The sequence below is a fragment of the Halichoeres trimaculatus genome, unplaced genomic scaffold (genome assembly GCF_033239565.1).
Source record: "Halichoeres trimaculatus isolate MK-OKI-2021-1 unplaced genomic scaffold, fHalTri1.1 fHalTri1_scaffold_1, whole genome shotgun sequence".
Lineage (NCBI taxonomy): Eukaryota > Metazoa > Chordata > Actinopteri > Labriformes > Labridae > Halichoeres > Halichoeres trimaculatus.
Window position 1 is genome coordinate 40,510,920 of NW_027437179.1, and position 12,535 is coordinate 40,523,454.

At 41.5% G+C, this 12,535-nt stretch overlaps 1 protein-coding gene across 3 annotated transcripts; it reads left to right on the plus strand.

Moving 5' to 3' along the window:
• The first annotated feature begins 1,545 nt into the window (after positions 1-1,545).
• Positions 1,546-8,843, plus strand: LOC141798716 (uncharacterized). 3 transcript variants are annotated; one of them, XM_074680711.1, is made up of 6 exons: positions 1,546-1,638; positions 1,687-1,899; positions 3,924-4,238; positions 5,652-5,944; positions 6,185-6,312; positions 8,175-8,843. In XM_074680711.1, exons 2-6 carry the CDS (start codon positions 1,704-1,706, stop codon positions 8,353-8,355), a joined length of 1,113 nt encoding a protein of 370 aa, XP_074536812.1. In that variant the 5' UTR covers positions 1,546-1,638; positions 1,687-1,703; the 3' UTR covers positions 8,356-8,843. The 3 variants fall into 3 exon arrangements, with proteins under 3 accessions (XP_074536812.1, XP_074536744.1, XP_074536660.1); XM_074680643.1 differs by having other exon boundaries at positions 1,571-1,635; positions 1,686-1,899; XM_074680559.1 differs by lacking the exon at positions 1,546-1,638 and having other exon boundaries at positions 1,645-1,899.
• Positions 8,844-12,535: the final 3,692 nt, after the last annotated feature.

Genomic DNA, 12,535 nt, shown 5'->3' on the forward strand with positions numbered 1-12,535 from the left:
ACCGCAACTGTGCCGTGCTCAAGCACGAATCTCTTCCGTGCTTCGGCACGCTTCGAAGAGGTAGGCTTCAGCACGGTTTACTTCATGCACGAGCACAAGCACGCGGACAGTGATCCATTACGTATGATCACCGTGAGCGCATCTCTCCACAATCATTTTAAACAAAGCGGGGGTGTGTTATTAACAAGAAAACCACGGAAAGTGGCGAGGCAGCCCTTAGATTAAACTCTTTTAAGCTATTTTTGTTGTTATCATTATATTTGCCTTGGCGATCCAGTCCACTGTCACTGGTCTACTCATTTTCCTTGTTTGGACATTTTTTTTGGAAGAACTGACCAGGAATAGAAAGCAACAACATATATTTAACCATGTTACTGTAAAGAAGTGGCTTTTTGTGTCGTGGTTGCGCCTGTATGCTTAGCTCGCAGCTGCTAGCTGGTTGCTTAAACTTCAAATACACATTACTAGTGTTTTGTCTACTGAACCATAGATTTTGGTAGATTGGAAATACATCACAAGAACTTAGTTTCTTTATCAGACTCTTTCTTTTGAAGTTAGCCAAACTGAAGCCTCTGTGGACTTTACAAGACTCTCTGATGAACTGGTGCATTTTGGGGCACATGATGAACTTGGGAATGCTTGTGTTTGTTTTGCAGAAAAATCCGGAGGGCTGTATTGTCGTAGAAATTTTAAGCAATGTCTTTGCAATGTTGTTTTGTACGTGTGATAATTAAGAATGTATTGTTGTTTTTTGATCAACAAAATATTGATTGTTTGAATCAAACGAAACAAAACAAAGAAGAACAAAAACCAAAAAAACACACAAAAAACAAACAAACAAACAATCCATTATCCCTCCCCTGGCACCCATCGCTTTAAAAGAATAAGGACATAATAACCTCTCTTTAACGTACAGAGATGGAGGCAAATTTTGGCCCTTTTAGCTTTCCATACTCTCAGCTGTTTAGTGCTACAAGTGCAAACAAAACTGAAAATGACCACCAGTGTCTAAACTAGAGGAAAATAAAGGTCTGTTTGCACAACAACGGTTTTAGGATGAAACCAAAAAGTATTTTTCTGTTTCAGCCTCTTGTTTACACGGAAACAGCGTTTCAGCCGACCCAAAATGCTAACTTTTGAAAACACTGTCATTACGATCGTTGTGGTCTATCATGATGTGCTTGTGCTACTGAATCTGCTGACTGTCTGTAACAAAATGAGCATCTGTTGCTCCACTTCTGCTCCTAACATTCACCAACACACCAGATGATCGGCTCAACTCTACTTCAGAGGAGATCTAACAAAAGCTGCTTCTGGACAGACAGTTATAGCGCCACCTACAGGCCTGGAATGCTCACTACAGCGTTTTCAGTCCCTTAGTGTTTCTGTGTAAACGCAGATTTTTTTTTACTTTTTGTGTGAAATTTTGTTGTGTATCCACTCAGCGCTGTGAAATACCTTCCAGAGGTGCTGAATTATGGCCCACTTGGCCTTCCATACAAGTCGGGACAGCTGCAGCCAGAAACGAAACTTAAGGTGGCTGCTGACGTCATGATAAGGAAATGAAAGTGCACAGGCTGAAACAGCAGACAGACAAACAGGCGTCAGAGCTGTGAGGACCTGTGCACGGAGAGGACTCGGAGAGACTGAGGAAGATGAACACGGAGAGACTGAGGAAGATGAACACGGAGAGACTGAGGAAGATGAACACGGAGAGACTGAGGAAGATGAAGGGGGCGCAGCTGATCTTCGTGGTCGCGGTGATGGCGCTGATGTCCGCTGCGCTGCTGATGACCAACTCCGGCTTTAAACTGCTCGTTTGGAGGAAAAGTCCCGCAGAAAGAAGTCTGCCAACCCCTGCTGAGAGTGAGCAGTATCCAGGATGGACCACCACACCAGGTACAAAGTCTGCAGTATCATCAACACCCACAGATGTTTGTTTTTATTCTTTATTTATGCAGACTACTCCTGATAAAAAGTGAAAACATGCACCAATTAACGAAGAGATGGGAAAATAATCTGTACTCATGAGTCATGATACAATCACTTCCTGTTTTTCCTCCTCGTCCCAGTGAGGCAGGTGTTATAGCCAGGAATGTGACCCGGATTAACTGTGTCTGTCAACAGAATGAGGTTCTAAAAACACACAGAGCAGTAAGGTGTGTCTCCTATGGAAGCCCAGGTCTGCCAGATGAAAAAATGTATATATAAAATAATAATAATAAATAAGTCAAATTATGAGATAAAGGGATAATTATGAGATAAAACGTTTGAACTATGAGATAAAAAGTCACAATTATGAAATAAAAAGTTGAAATTATGAGACAAAAAGTCAACATATAGGCTAAAAAAATTATGGGAAAAAAAGTCTCAACTAGAAAGGTTTCTAGGGAGGAAGGACGAAAGGGAAGGGAAGGAAGGAAAAAAAAGGAATAATAAAAAAAGGAAAAAAAAGGGGGAAGGAAAAGAAAAATAAATTAAAACAAAACCAAACAAATATATATTGGTCTACAGATTAATTAATGGGCTTTTCAGGATTTGTCCTCAGGAATTCTTTTGTATTTTCTTCTGTTTTTTTTTTTTTTTTTTTTTTTTTGATATTTTCTTCATGTCTTTTTTTTTAGTTCTTTTTTGGATAGTTATTTGTTGGTTGTTGAGATTGTGTTGTTTGACTTTTTGTTTTGCTCTGGTATACATGTTGTATAGTAAGAAGGTTAGGCACATACAAGCTAAGTAGCTTTAGCCTAAACCTATTCAGTCAATCTGGTGTTCAATGGTGTCGCTTTGGTTGGTATACTTTTAAATAAGATCAAAATAAACTAATTAATGAAAAAAAAATGAAATAAGGGAATTATGAGAAAAGAAGTTTAAGTAATGAGATAATAAAGTCATTATTATGGGGAAAAAGTCATAACTTTTAGATAAAACATCAATTTAATGATAAAAAGCCATAACTATGGGATTAAAAAATATTAAATTTTGAGATAAAAAGTCATAATAATTAAATTGAAAAGTCAAAATATGAGATAAAAATTCCTAGTTATGAGATAGTGTAAAAGAAGAAACCTTACTAAATACTTCAGAATTTTGAATTTTCATCTTATAATTTTAACTTTATCATAATTTCATTTTTTATAATTTTTTGTTTGTTTTAACTGCTGCAAAAAGGCTTTCATAGTCTTTTTATGTACTTTATATACTCAGTAAACACTATGTGTAAGGTACGGTGGCCCTAAAATGCTTAACTTTTGACAAATCATAAAATAGTACAACATCACTGGGATCTGTTTTTGTTTTCCAATTTGATTGTTTTTTTTTTTAATTTTTTGTTCTTTTCTCTTTTTTTTGAATAAAAAGTTGATAAAATCTGTTTCATGTTTCTTTTTTGTGGTTAAGTTTCGTGATTTTTTGTTTTTCAACAATTATTTTGTGTTTTGCTCAGCTTTGCACTCAGGGCCACCGTATTGATGAGCATAGACGCATTAAGCCTTAAATTTACCTTTACCAGAGTCACTCTTTAAACCAAAACAGCCAAATCTGACCTGCCTGCAGACATCAAAGTGATGAAGTCGGTGAAACTGGCTGTAAAACCAGCTCAGAAATCACGACTCACTAAAACCACCTTAACTTTATTTATAAAGCACATTTAAAAACAAGTGTTTGCAAAGTGTCAGGGACAGCCTGAACACAAGCATATCAGATGAGTCCATGACCTGAGCATGTTGTTGACACTGGTAAAAAGGTTAGAGTCCGTCTCAGGCCGGTCTTCAGAGTGGGAAATAATGACAGCAGCACCACCACTCTCCTGAAACCCTGTTTGGATGAGCTGAACAAATAACTGTCAAAGTGATGAAGAAGAAAACGTCTCTGCTTCCTGATGAAATCCTGACGGCTTGTTTTCTGTGCTCTTTTTTTCTTTGTAGGACCTCATGGAGCCAATTTGAAGGGGAAGATGTTCACTCTGTCCTCAGCTGGAGAAGGAATTCGCTTCTATTCTCCGTATTATAGTGACGCCGTAACAAAACCCTGGCCTTCAGAAACTCCCTACGTGACCACCAGAGGCCCTACTGAGTCCTACAGCACCGCTTCCCAGTCCTACACCAGACCCCCGACCCCCAGACCCCCAACCACCAAACCACCAACCACCAGACCCTGGACCCCCAGATACTGGACCACCAGACCCTGGACCCCCCGTACCCGTACCCCTCATTACTGGACTACAGCGCCTCCTTTTGGTGGTGAGTAAACTTCATTCTGAGACACATGGAGACGTAAAAAACAAGTGATCCTTAAACGACGTCATTTTACTGTTGTTAAATCTGGTCCATCTACAGCAGGGTTGTCAAACATTAGCCGTGTTTCCACCAATCAGACCGGTTCGGTTTGTCTCGGTACGGCGCCCATTTTGTGACGTTTCCACTGACTTATCCCGGGACAAGATCCCCAAAAACTGAGATGAGCCGTCCCACTTTTTGGGACCCTTTCGTAAGGGTGCCAGACTGAACTGATCCGCCCTTAGAAGGTGGAGCTACAACACTGCAGACCGTTGATTGGTCGAAAGAATCATCACTTCCTGTGTGACAGCGGCTGTATTTCTCCTGGAGGCTCACAGACTTCTCTGAAACAAAGCTTGATTGTTCTTTGTGTCAAAGAGCTACATGACAATCACAGAGAGGATGAAATGCTGCATGTCTTCATCGTTGCTCTTTGTTTAATGTGTCGTGTTTTTCTTCTTCTTTGGATTTATTAGTGAGGTAAACTGTGTCACGCTGCTTCGGCGGGATCAGGCTTTACTGTACCAAACCGAGCCAAACCGTACTGATCCGAACCGGACTGCTTGGTGGAAACGCAGCTATAGGGCCCGTGGGATGAATCCAGAGGTGAAAGCACCCTGAGTGCTTGGTGTGTATGCACCAAGTTTCGGTGCTAAAGGAACATAAAATCGGGCGCCACTTTGAGTCTTAGGGGCCATTTACACGACAACGGTTTTAGAGTGAAACACAAAAGTTTTGTTGCGTTTCAGCCTCGCGTTTACACGAAAACAACGTTTCAGCCGACCTAAAACCCAAACTTTTGAAAACTGCCTCTAGAGTGGGATTTTTCTGAAACACTCCCGACACCGTTGCCGTGTAAACAGTGAGCCGGCGTTTTCAGTGGAAACGCTGACGTCACACTCCGCCTCACGCGAGTGCATTCAACAGTCCAACAGTACCGTTGTTACGATCGTCACGAACCACCGTGTTTTTTTAGCTTAGCATTCACCAACACACCAGATGATCAGCTCAGCTCTACTTTGGTGTAGATCTACCAAAAGCTACTTCTGGACAAGACAGTTATAGCACCACCTACAGGCCTGGCATGCTTACTACAGCGTTTTCAGTCCATCAGCATTTCCGTGTAAACGCAAATTTTTTTCACTGCGTTTTAGCGTTTTCAGATGAAACGTTGTCGTGTTATTGGGGTCTTAGCATGGCGAGTCTCACAGTTAGCCAGCTACCTCACTGCTAACGAAATAGCGTTAGCATCAAAGCTGTAAAAGTCTGAAAACATGCTGAAAGCTGTGGACGCGTTGTGTCCTAGGAATTCTGAGGTAGAGAGCGTTTCAGAACTTCCTGTTCGCTTGTTGCTGATGGTCTTTCTTCACCCTGCAGGTGTGTCCGTGTGTCTGCGTTACCTGGCTGCCCCTCAAAGAGACAGCACCCCTCTCTTCACTCTCAGTCCGTCCACAAACCCTCTGAAACTGAGCACCAACTCCCTCGGCACGTACATGCTGCCTCTGAGGACCTATCCCTACATCATGTACATGACTCCCTCCATCCCGCTGTGGAAAAACATCGACTCTGAGATGTGGACCAAGGTCTGCCTCACCGTCGACGACTCCAGGAATGTGATCCAGCTGTTCAGCGGCTCCAAGATGAGCATCAGGAAAATCCTGCCTGGCAGGGTGAGTCTCACGCTGCGCACACTGACACAGGCGTCACTGAGAATTAGACTCATACAAACTGATTTGATATTTCAGCTCCTTACGTATCAACACAACATGGGGCGCATCCCTCAGATCTGCCAGCAGAGGGCGCTTTTGTTTTTACTAATTTCTTTTGGTTTGGAAACTTTTTACTCAGATTTTTATGGAAATAAATTTATAAAATTATATTCACATCTGTGTGTGTGTGTGTGTGTTCAGTATGTGTGGTCAGGTGAGCCTGTGATTGAGGTTTCAGGCTTCGATGGTCAGGTGACGGACATCCAGGTGTGGAATTATCCTCTCCGCTACAAAGAAGTCTTCAACTACATGACCAATGGGGTCTACGCGTACGTATCTGTTAAAAGTTAAAAGTTTCACTTCTAGATATCTGCCTGACAGGAGAGAGATAGAGCACAAGCTAAAGGCTAAAAGGGCTAATCTGTTTGTGCTAATGTTGCCTCCAACCCACAGTCAGCCGTTATTCTGCAGTGGTCTGTTCAAACTTGAGAGTCTATCAATAAAATGAAGAGTGAGGTCACGTTAGCTCTGATTGGTAGATGACTGGCAGGACATAACCAGGATTTACTAACGTCACACATTACAGACACATCTCACAGGATCAGGCTATCAGCTGAGCTAAATATAAACAGCTACTAAACTACAAACAAACTGACAGTGTTAGCTTGTTGTCACGTTAGCCTACAGGTACATCAGAGCACCAGGCTGCCGATAGCACTACCTATAACTGGCTGCTACAACGTTTGCTTGATGTCACGTTTCAAACCGTAGCGCTACATAACTGTACTGATAAATACCTCAGCGCGTTGTATCCAGTAAAAAGTTGAGTTGAACAAAGAAAATTTGTCTCGATTTAATTCCAAAACAAACACACATCTCACTACAAGTAATATACCACAGTGTGCAGAGACTCTGGGCAGATACGAAGAGGCAAAACTGAAAACGATCACCTCTGAAGCCTGCAATGCCACGCCTGGCTGACAAGTGGCAGGTTAGCAAAATGTGAAAACCATAGAAGAAGAATGTTGTGAGCATGCACAGTCAAACACAGGAAGAAGAATCAGTCAATGAGGAATAGAATAGAATAGAACTTTATTGTCATTGTAACAAGTACAACGAAATTGGAGTCACAGCAGCAATCAAGAAAACCAAAGTAAGAAAGTGTATAGAAAGTGTAAAAAGCTCCATAAGAAAATAGATGCTGACAGCTTGTCCATCATTGTCCAGTCAGCCAGCCTCCACCTCCACAGGGTCCAGGACTGAGCTTCTTCAGCAGTCTGTTCAGTCTATGTCTCCTGGATCCTGTCTGCTCACAGCAGGTGAAGCTCTTCACATGTGGCGTTGGTGTCTGGTGTTAGCTCTGTTAGCCATGTCTGTGAATAGCATGATGCTACTCTGCCTTCTGGTATTCCCTCTGTTGCTAGGTTAGCACAGCTAGCTTGTCCATCTTATTGGAGATAGATCTTACGTTCCCAATAACGATGGATGGAAGGACAGGTCCATGTCGTCACTTCTTAGCTCACACCTGAGAACCAGCACGTCATCCTCACCTCCTTCTCCTCACCTTGTGGGGAAACATCTGGCCTTGCACCAGTTAGCATTGACATGCTACAGGCTGCTAATAGCTGATTTCACATGTAAACAATGCAGCCATGGTTACATGTAGGATCTCCAGACAAACACAGGAGAAAAAAATAGTAAAAATATCACTGAAGACACAAAAAGTTTGGTGTCCATGACCAACAAATGAACCATACAAAGTAATGATCCACTCCAAATACAAAGATGACCAAAAAGAGACGAAAAAATTACAAGAAACTGACAAAGAGAGAGCTGCTGCAAAAGGCAGCCACAGCCAACAGGGCGGCGCCTTGCAACTAAGTAAGGAGATGGCGAAAAAGAACCAAATAAAATTGAGTCGTTTGTGTGGACGGACGATGAGGTGGACTTGTTACTTCATGAACATCAACAACAACATTATCAACAACATTACATTCATCTGTAGAGCTGTAACGAGGAAAAAAAGTGCAAAGAACTCAGAATTAGTGCGGTAAATGTCGGCCATCATTCTTGCTGTTGGCAACCGTTGAGGCCCAATCGGACAGAAAAACAGATCCTCCTCTCAGCATCTATATTTTTCTGCCTGTGTTAAAAACTGCTGCCTGGGTTTGATCTTCAATCTTGTTTCCAGGTCGTACAGGGGCTCCGTCCTGACCTGGTCCCACATCAGTTACTCCCTGAGAGGAAACGCTCTGTTGGAGGACGTCTATGAGAAGCAGGCGAGCCAGCCAATCAGCAGCCAGGAACGGAAAACCAAACGTGTGTTCAAAGAGGGAGAAAACAGGGAGAGAAACAAACTGTGGTTTAAGTAAGAGTCACAGATGAAAACATAAAACAAGCAGCAGTTACCTTTTTTTTTAAGTTTTTATCTTCATACGTTCATCTGTTTGTTACATGTTTATACTTAATGACTCTTTAAGAATCGTCTGAATGATAATGAAGGGCTAATTTTGTTAATCTAAATGTGTATGCTGAAATCAGATTGTTCGACATGTGAGGCGCCCCATGTTGTGTTGATACATAATAATCTCCTCTGGAATATATTAAAACCAGTGATTTTTGATGGGAAAGTGCCTTTTAGAGATTTTAATATAAACAATCTGTTGATTTACTGTAGATTAATTCTGCTGCTCATCTCAGAGTTTTAACCTCAGGCTTGCAGCTCTGTTTAACCCACTGTTGGTTTACTGTTTCCTTATGTGTGCTAACAGTTTATCAAGCTTTCTATGGTAAAAATACGTCTGTGTGAGAGGATATGAAAATGTTTGTTCCTCACAATAAATGGTGTGATGAAGGAAAAGAGGGAGTACACGTTATTTTCTCATGCACATGGAGTGAGATAAAATGATTCTCCAACAGGACTAAAGAGGCTCAGGATTAATATCTCCAGGACGCACTGGACTCGTCTTTTTGTGTTTGTGTTTTTTTTAAAGTTGATTTTTGATTATTTTAGCGAGCTCTTAATTGATGTAAAAAATGTTAAATTAAAGCTCCTGAGAAACATTGAGCTGCATTTCAACCAGAGGAACTAGGGTAGAAATTTGGTTATTGGGGATAAATCTACCCCTTACTTTGGGAGGCGGGGCCAAGGAGCTGAACATTTCTCATTTCTGATTGGTCGATCAGCCCCCTGGGTGTCAAATGGTATTCACATCCGTTACTCAAGTAGAAGTATAGATAAATAGCAGAACCTTTGGTGATATACTGTATACTCTCCTGGTGTCTCCGCCTCATCCTCCTTACGATAATGTACTCCATCTTTTTAGATCAGGTTAAAAATAAAAACTAAAACAGAGAAATATGGGAAATCACGGGTAAATCCTGAGTGACAAACATTTATTTTGTCTCTTTTTACTTCGTCTTTTTTCTCCCTTTTTTCTTTGAATTAAATGAAATGAGAGAAGCCAGATATATACTCAGTATCAGATGTTAAGGCTGTTTATTGTTTAATTGTAAGATGTGCATCAAACTTCCAGCTGCCGTCAGGTTAACTTTCCATTATGACAAACGGCTTTAATCTGACATCAGATGTGACGGGACAGTTAATATAGATACAAATGTATATGCTGGTTCAGATGGTTACATTAAATAGTGATTACTGTGATTGTTTATTGCATTAAAATGTGCCTGACACTCTGGAAACCTGCCTCTGAGGCTTTGTTGACATGTGCGCCTGTTACCAAATTACAGCTGCGGAGGGTGCACTCCGCTTTGTGCCGAGGATAGACCAGGTTGGAGCTGGCGAGCTTTCAGCGCACTTTCTGCGCTGTTTTTAGCACGAAATTGTCACTGCACCGACATGAATCTGCTGACACCTCCTCCTGGTGCGCCGTCACACTCATCTCTGCGCAGACGGTCTACCAAATTGTCAAATTGGCATCACATGGCGGTGCGCCGCACAAAATTAGAGCCCCCTGAAGTTGTCTACCCATTGTGTGTGTGTGTGTGTGTGTGTGTGTGTGTGTGTGTGTGTGTGTGTGTGTGTGTGAATCCTGGGATGATCACATCCCACCACTCACTGGCACCAAAAAGTTGGTCTGTGACGATGGTTTTCCAGCAGTTGAGCTGCCTAAAAAACACGAGTCATTAGTATTTATAATAAATCACATTAAATACAAATACAGCAGCAGTTGTGCTGTGTGCTGTGTTCCTTTCAGCCCTAGTTCCTAGTTAACTTTGTTTAGGTTTAACAATCAAAAAAGAGACCCATACCTGTTGAGGAGTAACGATACTTTTCAGTGTACCTATTGCTCCAAAACGACAACACTAGTCAAAAAAAGTTATCTAAAACGTAGATAAGTTGTTTCGTATTGTTTTGTTAATGCTACAGGCAGAAAACTCGTACAAACACTGAGGAAATACATTGTTACACAAGAAATGAAAGTATATCTTACCCTTCTGTGTCGTCGTTTCTGTCGAGTTATCGTGCTGTTGTTCTTCACATCCTGAGCGTCATCTCCCAAAGTCTTCTTGTTTTTTCTCGCGGCACAGTCTTCTCTCAAACAAAGCTTGGTTTGCTGTTTGTTTACCGTGTCCCATTTTCTTCTTTGTTGGATTTATTAGCGGAGTAAACTGTTTTGCACTGCTACGGCGTCACACTATTGTTTAACAGCTGTGGCTTTTGGCATCCAGCTTACACACCACCTACCACAAGGGGGCACAGTTTGCTGTGGAAACACAAACAGGATCAGGCTTAATCGTGCCAAACCGTACGGGACCGAACTAGACTGCTTGGTGGAAACTCGGCTAATGAGGTCATTTTTGCTGGAAGGCCTTTGTTGTTGTCTTCCTGCCCTCTTTTCTTTTCCCTCTGCCCTTTTTTTTGTCCGTTTCTTGTCATTTTTTCGTCTCTTTTTCGTCATCTTTGTATTTGTAGTGGATCATCACTTTGTATGGTTCATTGTTGGTCATGGACACCAAACTTTTTGTGGCTTCTGCAATATTTTTACTACTTTTCTCCTGTGTTTGTCTGGAGATCCTACATATAACCATGGCTGCATTGTTTACAAGCGAAATTAGCTGTTAGCAGCCTGTAGCATGTCAATGCTAACTAGTGTAGGGCTTGATGATTTCCCTCGAGCTGAGGAGGAGGAGGTGAGGACGACGTGCTGGTTCTCAGATGTGAGCTGGGAGGTGACGACGTGGACCTGTCCTTCCATCCATCGTTGTTGGGATCGTGGGATCTAGCCCCGGGGGATGGACGAGCTAGCTGTGCTAACCCAGCGGCATCGTGCTGTTGACAGACGTGGCTAACAGAGCTGACATCAGACACCAGCGCCACATTGGAGGAGCTTCACCTGCTGTGAGCAGACAGGATCCAGGAGACAGAGACTGAACAGACTGCTGAAGAAGCTCAGTCCTGGACCCTGTGGAGGTGGAGACTGGCTGGGCTGGAGAGTGGTGGACGAGTGGTGGACGAGTGGTGGACAGGATGTCGTCATCTAATTTCTTATGGACCTTTTTGCACTTTCTATACTCTTTCTTACTTTTGTTTTCTTAAATGCTGCGGTGACTCCTGAATTTCCCCTCGGGGATAAATAAAGTATTTTCTATTCTATTCTATTCTATTCTCTGCTGGTCTGGTGCTGTATTATATGATCTACCCAGATCAAACTACGGGCCACAGGAAACATTTATTTTCAGGAATATTTTAACTAGGGATGCACGATATTATCGGCACAATATCGGTATCGGCTGATAAAAGCTTAAAAACACATTTATCTGTATCTGCAGATATGAAAATTTCTGCCGATATGCACAGCCGATAAGGTGCTATTCAGTTATGATTATTATTATTATCCATCTGAAAAATAAGCTCCTTAAATAAAATGTAGCACTTCATTTATTTGCACTGCAGAGCTCTGTGTCTGTCACCAGGTTGTTACAGTAGCTCTAAAATAATCAAATGCAACTTGGTTATGTTTAAAAATGCATTGTACATTTAAAGTTCATGTGATCTAAAGAAATTATTTTTCTGTATTTCAATACTGAATGTCTTGAGTTTGAAAAAATAATACATTTCTTATTTATGGTAAAATCACATGTTTTTTGTCTTGTTTTATGTGTGTTTCTTAAACAAATAAGACCGTCACAATTAGAGTAACATATAAATCCAGTACAGGATAGACTCAGCTTTCTTTACAGTGAAAAAAACAAACAAACTTGTGATTATTGGTATCGGTATCGGCCAAAAGGGGTTTCGATATATCGGCATATCGGATATCGGCAAAAATCCAATATCGTGCATCCCTAATTTTAACAGGAATAAAAAGTTCTTGGACCCTCTGGTCCAAACACAGCTTGTGCTGAATTTGGCGCCCTCTGTTGGTAGACTAGTTTTCTACAGATCGGCTAAATTAAGTATCTAAAGCTGTTTTTGTCATTTTTTGGATTGGCCTGTCACTGATAAAAACAGATAAAAACTCCTCACAGGAGCTTTAATCTTCAGGAAACATCTTTGGAGACAAGAAGAAGAAACTGAACGCATCTAGT